Source organism: Ursus arctos, unplaced genomic scaffold (genome assembly GCF_023065955.2).
Source record: "Ursus arctos isolate Adak ecotype North America unplaced genomic scaffold, UrsArc2.0 scaffold_20, whole genome shotgun sequence".
Taxonomy (NCBI): domain Eukaryota; kingdom Metazoa; phylum Chordata; class Mammalia; order Carnivora; family Ursidae; genus Ursus; species Ursus arctos.
In genome coordinates this window covers 33,314,593-33,334,387 of record NW_026622875.1, presented here as the reverse complement: position 1 = coordinate 33,334,387, position 19,795 = coordinate 33,314,593, and the positions used below count along the sequence as shown (strand labels likewise).

Sequence of the window (19,795 nt, the reverse complement as noted above, 5' to 3'; positions counted from 1 at the left end):
TGCTAAAGATTGTTTCTTTTATTATCCAACATTTCCAGCTAGCTGACTTCAGCTCTTCCTAAATCTACAGACATCCTAATTTTGAGCCATTATATAATGAAAACATTGGATGTAATTTCCTTAGGTCTACAATTCTTAGTTGCCCTTCTTACTGCAGATCTTTACACTGTAGCTCATGATTATAATTTGCATAAATGAAATTCATATTTATGAGTACAGATCGTGAAGCAACTGACAGGTGCAAGGTTGTCTACCATGCCAATTTATTGTTTGTTGTGTCATTTAAAAGAGAACTGCTCTCCATGTTTTAAAGAAGAATTTGTGCTGTGGTTGAATTGGAATCAAATTCTAAAAGTAAATAAAATCTCCTTTTGTAGCTTTTCATTTTATGCATTTCAATGAAATATGGAAATGTTGGTGGTGAGGATCAGTTGAAGAAGCATTTAAGTGAGCCTGTTCTGTCCACTGGTGGCCCTCAACATCCTCCCCCTCTCATTTCTCTTGCTCTTATGTTTCAGGGAATGCACGAACTGTTAGCGCCTATAGTCTTTATCCTCCACTGTGACCACCAAGCTTTTCTTCATGCCAGTGAGTCTGCCCAACCGAGGCAAGTTTTTATTTGAGCTCCTTCTGTTTTTTCAGCCTTGCTGTAATCATTTTAACCTCAGAATCTTTTACATTGAAGGTACTTTTATAAACTGTAAACATTTGGTTGTGTTTCATGTGACTGTTAATTCCACTTAATAGTTGTAGTCCTGGTTCAGGTATGGGACAAATTTGGAATCATAAATATCTTTGTAAATCTTAGATCTGTGCCAAAGGAAGATATATAACTAATGGATCGAGAAGAGGAAATTTTTGTTATGATGGTAAAGTGCTGATGATTGATAATATTCATATATCCCATTCTCTAATGACCCATTCTTTCACTGTAGGCTGCATGAGAACCTTGTCTGTGGGTCCTTTCTCCCCACCAGGTTTCACTGAATTCAGGTTAAAAATAGGAGACCAGTACCCCCAAAGAACCCCAGTCTGTAAATAAACAAAAATGACTTGTCATGCTTTTGATGTACATTAATTTATTCTTTACAGCAAATAACTTTAGTAATTGTATTTAACTTAGGCTAATTGTTAGAATTTATTTTCTACTTTAGATGCCCTGAGAGCCCAGAGAGGCAGCCAGGAAGTATCTTGGGACTAGAGACTGTGAGATGATAAAAACTTGTCTAAAGTATTCCATAGGTTAACGCTTCTATGTGCAGAATATAAAAAAATTAACACATAACATTTTATGTATTTATCTCCGCAATCTTTATTAATCATATATAGCCATCCATTTTGCTGAGCATAAATTAGGGCTTTTGTTATATTAACCTTTGTTTACTATATTATAGATTAGTATTTTCTAGTTTCTTTTGAGTTTCTCTAATTATACTGAGTTTGTGTATCTGACTAGAGTAACCATATCTTAATGACCTTTTCTTCAGTTATTCTAAAGTATGATAAGGATGAAGTTAGTCTTGGGATCCTGTTTTCATGCCAGTTTTATCTTTTTGAAAGCATGTGTGTACAATATACTACACAGAAAAGTATAGATGATTGGAAATTGCTTTTAAATAAGTTGGACGTGCTGTATTAGTTTCAAGCCATTGAAAGGTAAAAGCAACACTAAAATAGATTTGAAAGAGGTACTGTCACTAATGAATGGATGTTAAAATATAATAAAAATAGAAGCCATTGAAAGAAAATAATGTTCTGATAGGATATATTTGACCGGTAAGTAAATATTCTGTTTTGTTTTGCTTTGGAAAACAAGTGATAGATTGTGGAGTAATCAGTTTATTCTAGATCAGGCACGTTCGAGGAATATATTGTCACATTTTGTAGTTGCTATTTGGAGTAATTAGATAGTTACTTCATTGTGGTACAGACAAAGCACCTAATTTGTTTTTGATCTTTGTAGAACAAAAGGATTTCATTTGTTAATGGAATTGCTTTTTTTATTTAGAAAGGATGGTTTTTTTTCATTTGCACACTATATGAAAGTTGGCTTATGAGTATAGAATAAGGCAACTTCTGCATCCCCTTCAACAAAAAAATTATACATTTTGATTATTTGTATTGCTTTTTTAAGTGAGGAAATGAAAACTCTCTTGAACCCTGAGTATCTGGAACATGATGCCTAGTAAGTACAAAAAAATTTTATTTTTTTTAATTTTTTATACCATCTCTACTTCAGTGAGGGTTTGACATTAGCACTGTATTATTTTTCTAATTTTTAGTGCAATGTTCTCACAACTTATGGAAACTGCCGAACCTTGGTTTTCTACTTTTGAGCATGATGGTCAAAAGGTAAGTGTTATAGTACAGATCTTTTCAGTATATTTGAGGGAACAAATGATTTCAGTAAGTAACAACATCTAATCAGAGAATCAAAGCCATTATTATTACTATAAAAAAAATTTAAAAATCTGTGGAATAAGAATGAATTGGGGATCTACACAATGTTGCTAGTAATATTGGCAGATATATAAAGGTAAAATAAAAAATTTCACGTAAATACAAATTGTATTTTATATGTATATTACCCATGCAATAGAACTTCTTACTTGAAAAATTATTACAAATTTTGAATGACAAGTACATTTATCTACTTGATCTATTGTTACACGAGTGAGTTGATAGACATTTTGTTACTGAAGTGCATATACAAACTGTATGAAATAGATTGTCTTATTTTTACTAATGCTTTTTACTAATTTTTACTATTGAATTTACATTTAGCTTCAGTACCATCATTTATCGTTTACTGTCTTATTCTTTTTAACTATAATTTTTATTATGTGTTATAACCGATGTACCATAATATATACCTTTAAAGTGTACAATTTAGTAGTTTTTAGTATATTCACAAGATTGTGCTTATGTCCCTGTTATTGATTCAAAAATATTTTCATCACCCCAAAAGGAAATCTCATACCCATTAGCAGTCACTCTACATTCCCCCCATTTCCCAGAGTCTCTGACACCACTAATGTACTCCCATTTCTGTGAACTTGCCTATTCTGGACATTTCATGTAAAATGGAACCATATAATATGTGGCCTTCTGTGATCAACTCCTTTCACTTAGCATAACGTTTTCAGTGTTCGTTCCCATTGTAGCATGCATCAGTACTTCACTCCTTTTCATGGCCGAATAATATTTCACCATGTGGATATACCACATTTCATTTATCCATACATCAGTTGATGGACATTTGGGTTCTTTCACTTTTTGGTTATTAAGAATAATGTTGCTTTAAACATTTGTGTATAAACTTTGTGTCTGCATATGTTTCCAGTGCTCTTGGCATTTCTCTAGGAGTAGAATTGCTGAGTTAACTTGACATTTTAAACAAACATATATGCTAACTTAGAGATCATTATGGTGTTTTCATTGTTATTACACAATATTAGAAAAATTGCCAATTATTCTGGCAAGGGATGTCCTTAAGAGTTTTTGGTATATTTTTTCTGTATGATTATTTTTTTTATATTGGTATAATTGATTACATTCTGGTTAGAAACCATATATTATTCTGTCACTTTATTCCATCTCTTTAAAAATGAAATGGATAACTAATGTTTTTTATGCCTTTGGTCTAGATCAGGGCAGACTACTGCCTGCAGGCCAGTTTGTCCTGCCATCTGTTTTTATACAGCTTGGGAGTTAAGCATGGCTTTTACATTATTAAATGGCTGAAAAACTATCAAAAGAAGGATAATATTTTATAGCATATGAAAATTATATGGAATTCAAATTTCCATGTTCATAAAAAAAGTTTTATTGGGAAATAGCCATGCCTGTTTGTTTCCTTATTGTCTATTGCTGCTTGCTCAATACAATGGCTCATTACAAAGTCGAGTAGTTGCAACACAGACTGTATGACCTATAAAGCCTAAAATATTTACAATCTGGCCTTTACAGAGAAAATTTGCTGATCTTCAGCCTAAGTGATAAAGTCTTTCTCTAGTAATATATCAACATGTTACATTCTGTAAAAGTTATTAAAGGTGAAACTTGTAAGCATATTTGATGAACTACCATGTTTTAGAACAATTACTTTATATTTGTTCTTGGCAGATTTGATGAAATCATAGACTTATGTGAAAATCAAGCTTTTGAGCAGAAAGTATTTGAATACATTGAAATAAAAGCGTCATGATCTCTTTATGCAGTGGTCATTTTTTGTTTTATAAGTGATTCACACTATCCGCAAAAGTGAATGGTAAAAATGTGAACATTACCACTTTTCAGTTTTACCCATTCATGTTGATATCACTGAGTCAAGTTCATGAAAATGGCTAAAACACAGATGCGACCTTTCAACATTTATCTTACTTGCATATATCATGAATAATATATTCCTAAAGCATATCTAGTGAATCCCTCTTTCATCCTCCCCTTTTTATTCTATACCTTGATTCTATCACCTTTTTTAAAAGAAGTTTGAGAAATTTATATACTACTCTCTTTCAGTTCTTCTAGTTCCCTTGACAATTCCGTCGTATCACTGTGCATGCTGCCTAGGTCAGCAGACATACTTTCCATAATAAGACTTTCTTGATGAAGAAAGCAGTGTGTTGCTTTATATAATGGTGTAGAATCATCTCGCTGAATCCCTGTAACAGTTTGTGGACTGGCACTGACCTGTAGAGCACATTTTGAGTACTACTTAATAGATGGTTAGAAAGATTGCCAGTTTTGTTGGTACTTGTAGCCATCCCATATGATTATATTTGTTAAATCCAAATAGCATTTTTATGATGATAAGTCCTGAAGATGATGAATATCTTACATTAACTCTAAAATTTTCTCTTTTGGTTTCACTGTTAGATAAGCTGTTTACCATTTAAGTGATCATGAGCATTACTTGTGAGTTTCTTAAATTTAAGAAATTTTGTTATAAGTATTCTGAGCACAGGGGAAATCTTTTCAAACCACAGTTTATATAAGTCTGTAGTTCTTAAGGTACACATGAGCCTCTTCTCTATTCAGTATTTGATAAATGGACCACATAGGCTATTGATTTAGTGATGACTCATTCTCTTCAACCTGGAAATGGATTACATGATTTCCTTAAGTTAAACCATTTTTAACAGGTTAATTTAGGATCAGTTCTCTTCAAGCCAGTGATTGTATCTCTACAGAAGTGTGTTTATTAAGGACCCTTAGAAGATGACTAGATGTAGTGATCTGTTTCCCATGTGGCTGTTAGAAACCCTGCCTGAACTCAGTGCCTTCACTCCACACAGTATGGCGTTCACAAGGTTCTTCAGTAAAGAAAAACTACATGACTAGAATAAGCAAAAAATTGGGTTGTTCATTTTTAAAGGAAAGTTGGCTTCAGAGTAAACACTATATCTTGAATGTGAATGGTGTCTTATAGTTAACATGAATTCTTCCCCCCCATAATTATTTCAATTTAATATCAGTAGGAAAAAATTTCAGCAAGAATTAAAATTTTTTGAAATTATAGCATCCTGTCATTTGAACAGAATACTTGATATTATAAAATCAGAAAATGGTATCTTGGTTGTACTATTTTTATAATAAATGACCACAACATAGAGGTCTCTTTTTCTCCTGTCTATATAAATTAGCAGATATTAATTGAGCCATAAAAATCAGTATGGTCTTACATCCCTCGGACCTAAAGACGCTGGTGCAGACACTGTAGGCAATACTAAGGACTACATTTCTTTTTAAGACTTGAAATGATCCTGGAAGGACAGATAGAACCTCTTCTAGGAAGTTTTTCCTAATGCTAACACATGCCCCTCCTCTCCTCTTTCTACCAGCGTGATTAGTCACTGCTCTTACGTGGCATTCTACAGTTTTTTCTGCATAGTCTTCCCCTCTAGACTACAAGGGCAAGAGCTTTACCTTCTTTATTTGGTGCCCCTGACTGTGGTCCAATGATGAAAAGATGATGTTCCTCTTAGAGATCTCATGGTTTAGGAGCCAGAGAAGTAGATACAGACACTGTAATAGTAAAGAAGAAGATGATGAAATAGGACCTGACACTTGAGCCAGATTTTTAAGAACACTGGGGAGCTCCTCTGTGGAAACACAGGGGACGGAATATTTCAGGTAAAAGGATGGCACCCCCAGGATCTCTGGAAGCACAGTAAGAGTAGAGGCTGACCAAATAATGAAAGGCCTTATAGACCTGGCTCAGGAATTTGTCTTTTGTTTTTGTTTTTCCTGAGGGAGCTATTAAAAAGTTTTAAGGAGGGCAATTGGGCATAATTTAATATTTAAGGTGGATCACCAGGCATTTTTGGAAGCTAGATTTAAAAGCAGCCTAAATTAAGGGCAGTGAGACTAGTTAGGAAGAAAGAAGTGATTGGGACCCTAAATCAGATTATAACAGTAGGAGAGGAGACATCGTGAGAGTCTCCTGAGTGGTTCTGAGGAGCTAAAATTGGCAAACTAGGTGTTCTTATTGGAGGATGGGTTGAGGTAGGCACGGGGAAAGGGTGAACACGTTTTTGAGCAGAAGATGATAAGCTCAATTGTGAGCCTGCTGAATTAGAAACCCTTTTGTACCCTAAGATTCCGTGCCAACATAGGAATGTATAGGGGAGAACCCAAGAAGGTTCTAGGTTATGAATACAGATTTGGAAGTCTTTGGAAAATGGGTGTTGATTGAAGTACTGTGTATGAGTAAGATCACTCAGGGAATCATATGCAAGTAGAGAATTAAACTAGGACCAGACCTGTATGAAAAAGCAGCATTTGCAAAGCAGAAACAAAAATTTAAGCTAGAGAAGTAGAGTGAGGGAGCGGCAGGCAGTCATAAGAGAATGATGCTATAAATCTCAAGATTGGAGAGAGGTAGAAATTGAAGACTCAACATAGGAAAGATTAGGCATAGGGATGCCTGGTTGTCTCAGTTAAGCGTCTGCATTCGGCTCAGGTCGTGATCCTGAGATCCTAGGATGGAGACCCTGGTCAGGCTCCTTGCTCAGCGGGCAGCCTGCTTCTCTCTGCCTGCTGCTCCCCCTGCTTGTGCTCAGTCTCCCCTCCCCCCCAAGTAAAAAAATAAAATCTTGAAAAAAAAGAAAGGTTAGACATAATATATTAGGGGAAATCATCAGACTCGAGAGGGTGGTTGAAATTTACATGAAAGCATTACAAGTAGTACAGATACGGAAGGGGAGGAAGGAAAGTTGTAGTTGGCCTACATAGATTTTTTTTTTTTTTTTAAATTCAGCTGTACTTTTGGTCTGGAGAGTTTAAAAATCTTCCTACTCAGCTATTTCAATTGATCCAAGGATAGTTAGAAAATATCCTCTTTTGTGATACTAGTTCCCTTTATTTACTGACTTTTTTTGTACTTTTGAGAGCTCAGAGTAAAACAGTTTTCATTTACTGTTTTTCGTGTTTAAGCTTTATGCCACAAGAAATACGTTGTCATCAGAGTATTCCATTTAGGTCCTATGGCTGATTAGACAAACTAACTATGGACAAGTAGACAAGTAGCTACCACTACCTCTAGCGAAAATTATCTTGAAATACTCAAAGTCACCAGAGAAACTGGTCAAGGGAGTACAGGTAGGAAATATTTTAGAAGGCATTTCCTGGCCTTTATGAGCACAATTATCTGTATGACAATCAGCATATGATTCCACAATTTAAGCATTTGTCATGAGATGATTAAAGTAGTTATTGGTTCTTATTTAAGCTCCCATTGATAAATACTTTCAAGAATGATGTCCATGTATTTGTTCATTTCCTATTGAAATAACATATGCTCCATTTTTTTCTCTTTTTAGGGGAAAGAAACACTGATGACTCCCATCCCCTTTGCTAGACCTCAGGATTTAGGGCCAACAATTGCTATTGTTACTAAAGTCAACCAGATCCAGGATCATCTACTGAAGAAGCATGATATTGAGCTTTATATGCACTTGAACAGACTAGAAATCGCACCACAGATATATGGGTTGTAAGTACTAAAGTTTAAGTTTCTGCTACATCTAATTATGACTTGTGGTGGTTTCTGTATGTCTCAGATCCACAGAAGTAAGACCAGAAGTGTTCCAGCTCCATTTCATTTCATATGTCTTTTGTGTTTTATGTGCCAGGCTCTGTGTTATTACTTTCACATATGATATTTCATCTAATACACCAGTCCTGTTAATTGAGTGTTATACAGGGGAAGAAACTAAGGCTAACACTGCGTTTAGACATATTAAATAGTGAAGTCATAATTCAGATTCAGGCAGGATTGGCTCCATAATCTGCAGAGCCCAGTACAAAATAAAAATGAATGTCCCCTTTAAAAGAAATTAGCAAGAATTTCAAGATGACAACAGCAGATCATTAAGCCAAGCATTCTAAGAAGTGCAGGGCCACACAGATCATACACACATGAAGCCAGCCCCAAACCTGAACAAACCTCTAGGATATCCGTGTGCTTTCCATTTCATTGGGAAATGCATTTCTGAAAGTGAGATAATGTCCCTCAGAGTGAACATAATATGGTAATCAACTTCAGCCACATAACTTCTGGAACATACTGGAGCAGAAGAATGGGGAGCCAGTCACTCCTCGGATAGGTGTGTATGTTTGTATGTGTATTTATTCAGTGGCTTAATAGGGTGGGTAGGAAAATTAGAAAGATTGCAGTTTTAATAAATATGAATTAGTTGTGTAGTGCTACAGATATTAAAAGGATCCTTTATATTGAAATAATATAACATTTATAGCTAGTGCTGAACAGTTCCTTGGTAGATTTTTTTCTGCAATTTCCATCACTTAGGTAGAACATGGAAAATTGAGAAGATATTATTAAGATGTGTATAATAGATGCTCAGTAAATATGAATTCATTATTTGAATTACAGAGAATTTCAGACAAATCAAAGGTTTCAGACCAGAGCAGAGGCTGTATATTTAGCCCAAAGAAAAGACTATCAGTGAGTGTTTTCTTTATGTTCTCATGTGACACAGTCTTTCACTAATTACAACTCAACTTTCTATCTTCTTTGGAAGCCCTGAACTGTGCTTAAAGATGTCTGCTTTTCTGTTTTAATGCTGCTTGTTTTCATTTCTGTGACTTAAACTTGACATCATTAAGAGCAGATCTACCATCCCCACTGGAAATGAGGAAGTTGTGGGTAACATGGGTCTTGGGTGGTACTGCAAGTTATTAATGAATTGTCATTTACACTTAAAAGTCTGGCTAATGTGTTTGTGATTATAGACATAAAAATTTTCTTTAAAACAGCAAGTGGCAAGGTCAGGAGATAAATTCTGTATTCCTCTCCACTGTGCACTCAAAGAAATGATTTATTCAAATACAAAAGCCTATTTTATACCCTCAAAAATTGTTTACTAAACTCTAGATTTGGTCTTAAATACTAGGGAAAGAAATTAATGTTGGACGTATTTATCATTTCTTTGAAATGCTTTATTGTTTAATACCTGTTTGTCTGAGCTGGTGCTTTGCATTGCAGTGGTGGTGGCATGGACTTGGGTAAGATGATTTATAAACCATTGTGTTCCAGTTTCCTTTTTAGACATTAGTTTCCATCAGCTTTCTCTTCATCATAATAATTCATAGAGCTTCTTTGACATCCCACCAGCACCTTCCCAATAAAATTCCATGATCCATGACATAATCACTCTTGCAACTTTATTTTTCCACAGTACTAACAATACCAGGGCTTGCAATAACCATAGCTGATGCATTTATCCCATTATTTTAGTATAGAATCTCCTCTGCATTAACTAAAAATACACATATTTTTTTTAATCTTTGAAGAAGTCATTCATTCTCTTAATTGGTCTCCACTATAGTGCAAAGAGTTTACTCCATTTATTAAATTTGATTGTATTATTTCTATTTGTGGGGTACATGTGGTCGGATTTTCCTTTGTCTTTATGCTACCTTCAATATATTTCTGTATATTTCTTATTTCTTATTGATGACTGTTAGAATCCTTGGGACAAAAAAAAAATATGAGTATAATATGAAATAGCAGTTGGAAGCACGGGCTTTGAAATGAAACAGACCTGTTTAACCACTTTGATCCTTGGTTTCTTTATTTGTGAAACCGAGATTAAAAATAATGGTACCTACTTCATAGGGTGCCTATGAGAATTCAGTCATGTACAAAAATCATAGTGCTCAGTATGTAGTAAGCATTCAAGATATGTTTGGCGGTACTTTTGTTATCATTATCTGGCATTACCTTTACTCAATTAGGATGTCATGGCTGTGTGAATATGATGCACCATGTGTTTCATGAACGTTTCCGCCTGTGGCTTTCCGTGTTTTCTTCACCAAAACGTATGAGCTTCTACTTAAGTGGAAACATAACAGCTGTCTTTTAGACCAGTGCTCCTAAAGAGACAGTGTAGAAGTTGAGGAGTAAACTTCTAGAAACAGATTACAGCAATTTGTCGCAATAATTTTGTGTCCTTAAAGCTAAAAAAATATTGTAGGCTTGTACCTCATGGAAATGAATTGAAATATTTTGTTTGGTTTTATGTCATATAAGTAATATTCTTCTAAATAATTGCTGATGCTACTATCCATTCCTGCTGGAAGAAAGTTGGTAATTTAGGCTGACATTCAATATTAATACTTAAAAACAAGTTTGCATTTTGAGTACTTTATCCTCAAGTGGACAAATATAAAATAATCAATTTTCAGTTAGTAAAAATTATTCTTCTTTAGGATGATATCAGAATCCATAACTACGTCATCTAAAATGTGCTTTTGTATGCAACTGTTTTTTTTAAAGAATTTTAATTTTCAAACATATTTTCTTGTATAGCAAAATACCATAACAAAATTGGAAAATGATATGATAAAAATGTCAGTAATGAATGTGTCAGTGGGAGATGTTATCAGTATTAACAATTTGTGTAGAATGGGAAGTAAATCATAAATATGTGTTTATTATATGTGAGGAAAGTGATAGCAAAATGAAATTATAATCCTATTGAGTCCAGGTTTCTCAGTTTATTTAAATGTGCTTATAGGGGTGCCTGGGTGGCTCAGTTGGTTAGGAATCCGACTCTTGATTTTGGTTCAGGTCATGACTTCAGGGTCTTGGGATGGTGCACCTCATCGGGCTCTGCACTCAGTGTGAAGTCCACTTGAGATTCTCTCTCTCCTTCTGCCTCTCCCCCGGATTGCATGTGTATTGCTTTCTCTCTCTAAAATAAATAGATCTTTTTTAAAAATCTGCATTATAACATGGTTGTAATTATCACTAAAAGAAAGATTTTATAATTACTCCATTTTAAAAAATAGTTTTTGTTCTGGTTTTTCTAAGAGAATATATGTGGAAGTCTCCTGATATGGCAGATATGCCATATACAAACATATTTGTTGCATGTTGCTAATAAATTTAACAAAATTAGAATTAATAATTAATGTAAAAATATTAATTGTACTAACATTGGTTAAAGTCATTCCAAATTAGCTTATGTTAATTTTAAATAAATTGATGATATTTATCTTGAAATATGGGAATAATTACCCATGAGATCTTGAATATTATATAATAATTTGCTTATTAATGCTATTATTTTATGTACTTAAGTACATTATCCCCTGGATAATTGTAGCTGTTTTTTTTCTCTTACAAAATGTTAAGTCAATCAACTTGCTATTTAGTTTAAACAAAATTAATTTGAAGTTAAATGTTCAATTCCATGTAAGTAATATTATAAAATAATATTTTCTAGAAGTAATTTACACTGTGTTTTTCATTAACTTTATGAAAGATTACTCCTGTTGCACTTCAGTTTCTCTTGCTTTAATTCAAGTAATATTTTGAGTTGTCTTTTGTTTGCCAATTATTAATGGGTATTAGACTTATAAAAAATTAAGTTCCATAGGGGCCTGTCAATGAATACTGACTAATATCCAAAGTAAACATTGACTACATTATTTCCAACTTTCCAGGGTAATTCCTAATAGTTGCTTTTTTTGGCATTTTCATTTTTAGTATGAGAATAAGAATGTCCTGTGATTTCATCACTTAGGGGTTGTTTTTGTGCAAAGGCCTCTAAAATACAGTGTTACAGTTCCATCACTGAGTATGTACTTGTTTGAGTCCTAAAGACTCTTAATCACAAGAGATTCAACTATAAAGATTGAATACCATTTTCATTTAATACCGTAATACTATTTTGCGAGAGACCAAAAATTAAAGTTTAAAAATAACAGATTTTGTTAGGCCAGAGTAACTGTGTTTTATTATCACCCTTAAATATATTGAACCTTTATATTTGCAACTACATTTTATACTTTGATATAAATAGAATACATAATAAGCATCTGTGGGATATGCAATTAATGTCACTTTTGAGGAAAGACCCTCATAACACACTTGGGCTTTGGCATTCTTAAATTATGAGCTCTTTATAACACTCATGGGATAAATTTCATATCTCCCAAATGTTTATTATACATCTTCCATTTCCCTTATTTCCTATTTTCTGGATTAGCAGTTGTTTTGCTGTGGTGGTTTATAGTATTTAATTGGAGAGGGGGAGGTTCTTGGTTACTGATTAATGATCTTATAAGTTTTGTGATAAAATTTTAAAATATTTATATCATAGTATATTCTAACACATATCAGAGTGTAATTATGTATGACTACTGAGTTTTTAAACCTATCTTCGTCATATAAATATATGATAAAAAATACAAGTGAAAAATCCGGAAGAAAAACCACATATAATCTATGTTCCTAGATTATGTTCCAAAATATGTTCTGTGTTCCAAAATTATAGATGTTTTTACATGAAAATTAGACTGGAAGCAATGTTAACAGTGGTTATCTATGAGGGAATAATGGCTGCTGTTTATTTTGTCAGTTGTCTCTATTGATCATAATTGATTTTATAAGACACAAAAAATGTGAGGGCAAAAATAAGAATGTACTTACTTACTGTTACTGAGCACAGATGTCAACATCCCGAAAACTAAAACTCTTTAAAGGTGTATTTGAATGATGGTCAGTAATATTTGAGGAATTAAGGAAAATGGAGGATATAGCAAGAAGATGTAACATGAAGAAAAATCTGTTTTTAACATTTAGAATGTAACAAAATGTATTTTACCTCTAAAATCTAATAGTATTTTAGAACTTTAAAGAAACCAGATAATCTGTAATTCCTTAGAAAAGGAAATTGTTTCTATATGGAAGTAGCATGTGTTCACCAGAACAACTTATGCAAGATATAACTGTTTTCTCTTCTGTCAAATGACCGCATTAGAGAAATACTTTTGACTGCGTATTTCAGTCTCATCATTTTCTTGTAATATTCTTTTGCTCAAAATGGAGAATTTGTGGACTAAAAGATATCACTTTTAAGCTGAAATGTAGCTTTATGTAACAACCATATTCAAAGAGAATGGGTGAGTATATTGTAGCCCAGGTCTTGGGTAGCCTGCCATTGGGCTTTGTCATTGGTCCTGCACAGAATCCCAGCATCTCAGGGTCTTGGAAGGTCAGTCGTTTAGCTAATCATGAAATACTTTAATCTCAATTGCAACATCTGTATTAAGTAGTTGAATATCTCAACTTGACCAATCCCTTGTTGGGGGGTTTGGTGACCTTAGATCAGCTGGTACTCTATCCCCTGAAAGCAGGCACATTTTGGGAGTGGAGGCATAGGTATTAGGTAAGCAACTAAAATTTTCTTAGATTTACTTGAAGTTTTAGAGGAAACTCCCTAGAAAAGATGATACCTAGGCTATTTTTTTTGAAATGTAAGCAAGAACGATACAATCAAAACAGTTGTAAGGACCTCATGCAGGGAGAGCAGAAGTGTGTATGTCTGAATACCATCGATATAGGACACACTATCCAGTTTACTAAAACTAGATTTGACTTTATGTGAGAGGAAATGAGGAAAATGAGACAATGCCAGGACATGGGAACTCTTGATGCCATGGTAAGAATCATCTAGATCTGTACTGACCACTAGGTAACTAACCACACATGGAGCTATAAAATTAAATTTAATTAAAATTAATTAAAATTAAAAATTTACGGGGCACCTGGGTGGCTCAGTCGTTAAGCGTCTGCCTTCAGTTCAGGGTGTGATCCCGGCGTTCTGGGATCGAGCCCCATATCAGGCTCCTCTGCTGGGAGCCTGCTTCTTCCTCTCCCACTCCCCCTCCTTGTGTTCCCTCTCTCGCTGGCTGTCTCTCTCTGTGTCAAATAAATAAATAAAATCTTTAAAAAAAAATTAAAAATTTACTTCTTTAGTCACACTATACTGATTTCAAGTGTTCAGTAGCCAGCCACATAGTGACTAGTGGTTATTCTGTTGGACAGCACTGGTCTAGATGTTTTTTCTAGGGTAAGGGGGAGTGGGTGGCATTGAAACATAATGGGTTTCTGATCATATTTGTGATTTAGAAGGACTGTGGTGTGCTAGTTGCACAGTGGTAAGAAATTGAAGGGACACAAGTAAGAATGGGGTAGCAGCAATTTGCCTAAAAATGTAGTAACTTCTGTTCTCTAAAAGAGATGATGGCAGCCTGAAACTAAGATAAAGCAGTGAGGTTAGACAAACATGGAAAAATTTGGAAAATACCAAGTTGCTAGAATTGTCAGGACTGGTAACTAATTGAATATGGGAGTGAGGTGGAGGGGAAAATCAAATATAATTTAGACAGTAAGGACAATGATGCCAAAAATCAGAGAGATAATGAGTGACAGAGAAAGAAATGTCAAAGAAAAGAAGAATTCAGTTATGGACGTGTTGAGTTTGGAGTATCCGTGGGACCAAGGATATCCAGTGGAAAATTGAATGGTATGGTTCTGGAGCTTTGGGGAGAGATTCAGAAGTACCAGTTTGATAGTCCACATACTATATAATGCCAATTGAAGTTGCTAGTAAAGTGAAATGAGAAGGAGGACAAAGATCAAATTCTAAAGAATATCCACCACATGTAACTAATTTTTGAGAATATAAAGCAGGAAGTGATTTGGTGTAATTGGCATTTAAAATAAATTACTGTAGTTTATGTATTTGAGAGAGGCAAGACTGGAAACAAGGATACGAGTTAGGAGGGCTTTGCACTTGTCTGGGTAAGAATGGATAATAGCAATGGAGGAGAGGCAGTTTAAAGAAATACCTTTCAGATAGAATCTGTGATTTGGTAATAACCCAAAATGCTGCATAGTACTTGGGAGAGTGGGGGACATTGTGGATTGGAGCCACTACCATTTTAAAGCATCCAGCTACCCTGTTGGGCCATCCTTTTATTCATGTTCTCAAGTGACTGCCCAATATGTATGCCACCAGGAATGACTAGCTCACCTTCTTTCTTCCTTGCCACCAGCCTGAACCTCACCTTATTTCTATCCTTCTGTTCACTTTTTCTTTGTATACTTTGGAATTGACTATTCCCTCTCCTTCATGACCATGAGTCATCCGGTATTATATCTACAGTATTTTTATCCTTTTCCTCTTTGCTAGTTTCTTTTTTAAGAAAAAAGCAGCACAACAAAAATGCTGCTTTGACCCTTCTCCTCCAGCAGCCCTACTCATTTGCTCTTTCCTTCCATAATTCCACAAATAACGGTCTTCTCCAGATTCCCTTTTCTACTGATTCACTGCCACAGTGGAGATGGTGTAAATGGTCTAAGTACACCAATTGAAAGATTGAGATTAGCAGATTTTAAAATATGACCCAACCATATACTGTCTTCAAGAAACTCACTTTAAATATAATGATATGGGCAGATTAAAAGGTTGGGAAAAGATGTATCATGCAAACATTAATCAAAAGAAAGCAGAAGTAGCTATATTAATATCAAATAAAGTAGATTTCAGAGCACAGAATTATTAGAAACAAAAAGAGACAGTACATAATGGTAAAATGGTCAGTGCACCAAAAGGACATAGCAATCCTAAACGTGCATGCACGAAACAACAGGGCTGCAAAATACGTAAATCAAAACCTGACAGGACTGAAAGGAGAAGTAGACAAATCCACATTTATAGTTGGAGACTGCCAATAATTGATAGAAAATAGCCAAATATGTAGAAGAACTTAACAACAGTATCATCCAACAAAATTTAAGTGACAGTTATAAAACACTTCATCCAATAATGGTATAATACACATTCTTTTCAAGTGTTCACAGAGCATATACCAAGATAGACTAGACTATATCCTAGGCCATGAAACAAACTTTAGCAAATTTAAAGGAATCAAAATCATATAGAGTGCGTTCTTTGATCACAGTGGAATCAAGTTAGAAATCACAGAAAGATGGGGCGCCTGGGTGGCACAGCGGTTAAGCGTCTGCCTTCGGCTCAGGGCCGAAGCGTTGTGGGATCGAGCCCCACATCAGGCTCCTCCGCTATGAGCCTGCTTCTTCCTCTCCCACTCCCCCTGCTTGTGTTCCCTCTCTCGCTGGCTGTCTTTCTCTGTCAAATAAATAAATAAAATCTTTAAAAAAAAAAAAATAACAGAAAGATGGCAGGAAATTTTACAAATTCTTAGAAACTAAACAGCACCCTTCTAATAATCCCTGGATCGAAAAGAGAGTCTCAGGATAAATTTAAAAATTCCACTGAAGTGAATGAAATGAAAGTACGCCACTTCAGAATTTGTGGGACACAGCTAAAGCAGAGCTAAGCGGGAAGTTCATTGCACTAACTGGTTACATTAGAAAAGAGGAAAAGTTGAAATTGTAATCTAAGCTTCTGCCTCAAGAGCCTAGAAAAAGAAGAGCAAAAGGAAGGAAAGAGCAAGCAGAAGGAATAAAGGTAAAAATTGGAACCACTATAATTAAAAACAGTACAACAATAAAGAAAAATGAAACAAAAATCTATTTCCTTGAAAAGATCAATAAATTTACTGTCTTTCAAGAAAAAAGGAAGAAAGTGGGTGTGGCTACAAAAGAACACAGGAAGGATCCTTTTGGTAATGGAACATTTCTATATTATGACTGTATCAGTGGTTGTATATCCTGGTTGAGATATTGTTTCATTTTAGGGAAGTAGGGGTCACAGAATCTCTCTGTACTATTTCTTATAACTGCATATGAACAATAATTATCTCAAAACAAAAAGTATAATTAAAATAATGTCAGTTCAGATGGCTTTTTCTATAATTTGGGTTCTTTTTCTTAATACTGTGTTCTGAGAGTTCTTTATATACTCTCGGTATGTGTCTGTTCTCATACTTGTGAGTCACAATACTATCTTCCAATCTGTGTCTTGTGTTTTAAGTATCTTTCATAGAGTAAACATTTTTAATTTTGGTGAAATCCAGTTCATTTAACTTTTTTATCAAACGTGGTTTTGGATCATATCTAAGAACTCTTTGCTTAACCCAAGTCATAAATATGATATTTTCTTCTAATTGTTTTATGGTTTTATATATTTCATCCTGAGCTAATTTTTGTAGTGTGTGAGAGGTATAGGTCAAGGTTATTTATTTTTGGCACATGAGTATTCAGTTATTCTAGTACCATTGTTGAAAGATTATCCTTTCTTCATTGAATGGCCTTAGTACTTTTGTCAAAAATTAGTTGATTTGGTTATCTGTGTGGGTTTATTTCTGAACTCTATTATGTTTTATTGATTCCTATTTTTTTTCTTCTGTATTTAATAGAATTTGCCAGTGAAACCATCTAGTTTGGAGTGTTCCTTGTTGAAAGGTTTTTAACTATGACATAATTTTTTAATACATATATGACTACTTGTATCATTTATTTCTTTAGCGACTTACTAGCTTATGCTATGGGAATTGTCTATTTCATCTAAGGAGTCAAATGTCTGAGAACAAAGTTTTGATTTCCTTATTATCCTTTTAAGTTCTGTGGTGTCTATAGTTAATAAATCTTTGTGTGTGTATGTGTGTTCCTGCTATGGGTAATTTTTATGTTACCTCTTATCTGCATAGAAGTTTATCAACTTTATTAATGTTTTCAAAGAACCAGCTCTAGGTTTAATTGTTTTCCTTCTGTTTTCAGTTTCATTGATTTTAGCTCTTACCTTAAAAGTTCCTACCTTCTGACTACTTCGGATTTATTTTGCTCTTCTAAGTAGAAGCCCAGATTAATGATTTCAGAATTAACTTTTATAATATAGGAATTTAATACTGTAAGTTTCCTTCTAAGCACTGCTTTAGCTGCATCCCTGAAATTTTAACGTGGTATATTTCATTTTTCTTCAGCTCAGGATATTTTAAAAGTCTTTTAAAGACTTCTTTTTTGTGCCATGGGTTATCTAGAAGTCTGTTGCTTATTTTCCAAATATTTGGGGATTGTCCTTTTTGGTTGTTGTTATTTATTACGAGTTCCATTATGGTCCAGGAATATACTTTGCATGATTTTTATTTATTTAATTTTGTTAAAGCTCATTTTTTAGTCCTAATATGCTCTGTCTTGGTGAATATTCCATGTGCACATAAGAATACTATTTATTCTCGTTACTGAGTATAATATTCTATAAATGTCTTGCGTAATGTTGGTATTGATAATGTTCAGATCTTCTATATATATATTCTTCTTTTGTTCTATTAATTACTGAGAGATGTGTTGATCCAGTTATAACTTTGAATTTCTCTGCTTATGAATCCAAAACTCTTTAGAATGACCTGACACCTAAGATTGAGAATTAACCGTGCAGTATTCTTAACCCAACACAAGTGGGACAGTGTTTTTTTTATTTTATGGCATGCAACTCAGTTTTGTTTATTTCCTGGTTCTTTTTTGACATACAGGGAATATAATTTCAGTCATTTGTATAGCTATGTCCAGAATTTATTATACAACTTTTAAATACAGTAGGGCTTATTTGAGCTTTAAGAAACCGGTGATTTCCAATATGAAATCCTGGCATATTGTAGCTAAAAGGACTGTAACTAAAATATTTGGAAACACAGTGTTTAACATAGACTAGGATATTTTTCTCTCTTTTAAAATTCTGCGCATAGTTTCTTCCAATTAAATGGCTTCTTCCCTTAGTGTTTTGGAGCTTAGTCAATGTATCGGACTAGTGAAAACAACCAAAAAACAAATGATGGCATTTTCATTCCATATATTTGAATAGTTTTAAATGCTTCCAAAATACAGGCAGACTTCATTTTATTGTGCTTCACTTTATTGCACTTCACAGATACTGTGCTGTTTTACAAATTGAAGGTTCAAAACTTCAGTGGGGGAAGTAATTGCAGATGTGGTAGAAATAGCAAGAGAACTAGACTTAGAAGTGTGGCCTGAGATGGGACTGGATTGCTGCAATCTCGTGATAAAACTAACAGATGAAGAGTCGCTTCTTATGTATGAGCAAAGAAAGTAGTTTCTTGAGGTGGAATCTAGTCCTAGTGAAAATGCTGGGAAGACTGTTGGGATGACAACAAAAGATTTAGAATATCACATAAACTCAGTTGATAAAGCAGTGGCAAGTTTTTAGAGGACTGACTCCACCTTTGAAAGAAGTTCTGTGGGTCAAATGCTATCAAACAGTATCACATGCTATGGAAAAATCATTTGTGAAAGGAAGTCAATCAGTGTCGCAGAGTTCATTGTTGTTTTATTTTAAGAAATTGCCCCAGTCACCCTAACCTTCAGTAGCCACCATTTCTGATCAGTCAGCAGCCATCAGCATTGAGGCAAGACCCTCCATCAGCAAAAAGCTTTTCACTTGATAAAAGCTCAGATGATGGTTGTTACCATTTTTTTAGCAATAAAGTATTTTTTACTTAAGTATATACATTTTTAAGACATAATGCTATTGCACACTTA

The 19,795-nt window shown here is 34.2% G+C and overlaps 1 protein-coding gene across 9 annotated transcripts in view; it reads left to right on the top strand.

The window, feature by feature from the left end:
* The window catches only part of TBC1D5 (TBC1 domain family member 5), a 560,456-nt gene that overhangs the window by 349,419 nt on the left and 191,242 nt on the right, over positions 1 to 19,795 (top strand). For all 9 annotated transcript variants that reach the window (XM_048215962.2, XM_048215961.2, XM_044383370.3 and 6 more), the window contains 4 exons: positions 519 to 607; positions 2,135 to 2,185; positions 2,283 to 2,352; positions 7,824 to 7,996. In XM_048215962.2, coding sequence (XP_048071919.1) covers positions 519 to 607; positions 2,135 to 2,185; positions 2,283 to 2,352; positions 7,824 to 7,996 — 383 coding nt within the window. The remainder of the gene's footprint in view (positions 1 to 518; positions 608 to 2,134; positions 2,186 to 2,282; positions 2,353 to 7,823; positions 7,997 to 19,795) is intronic.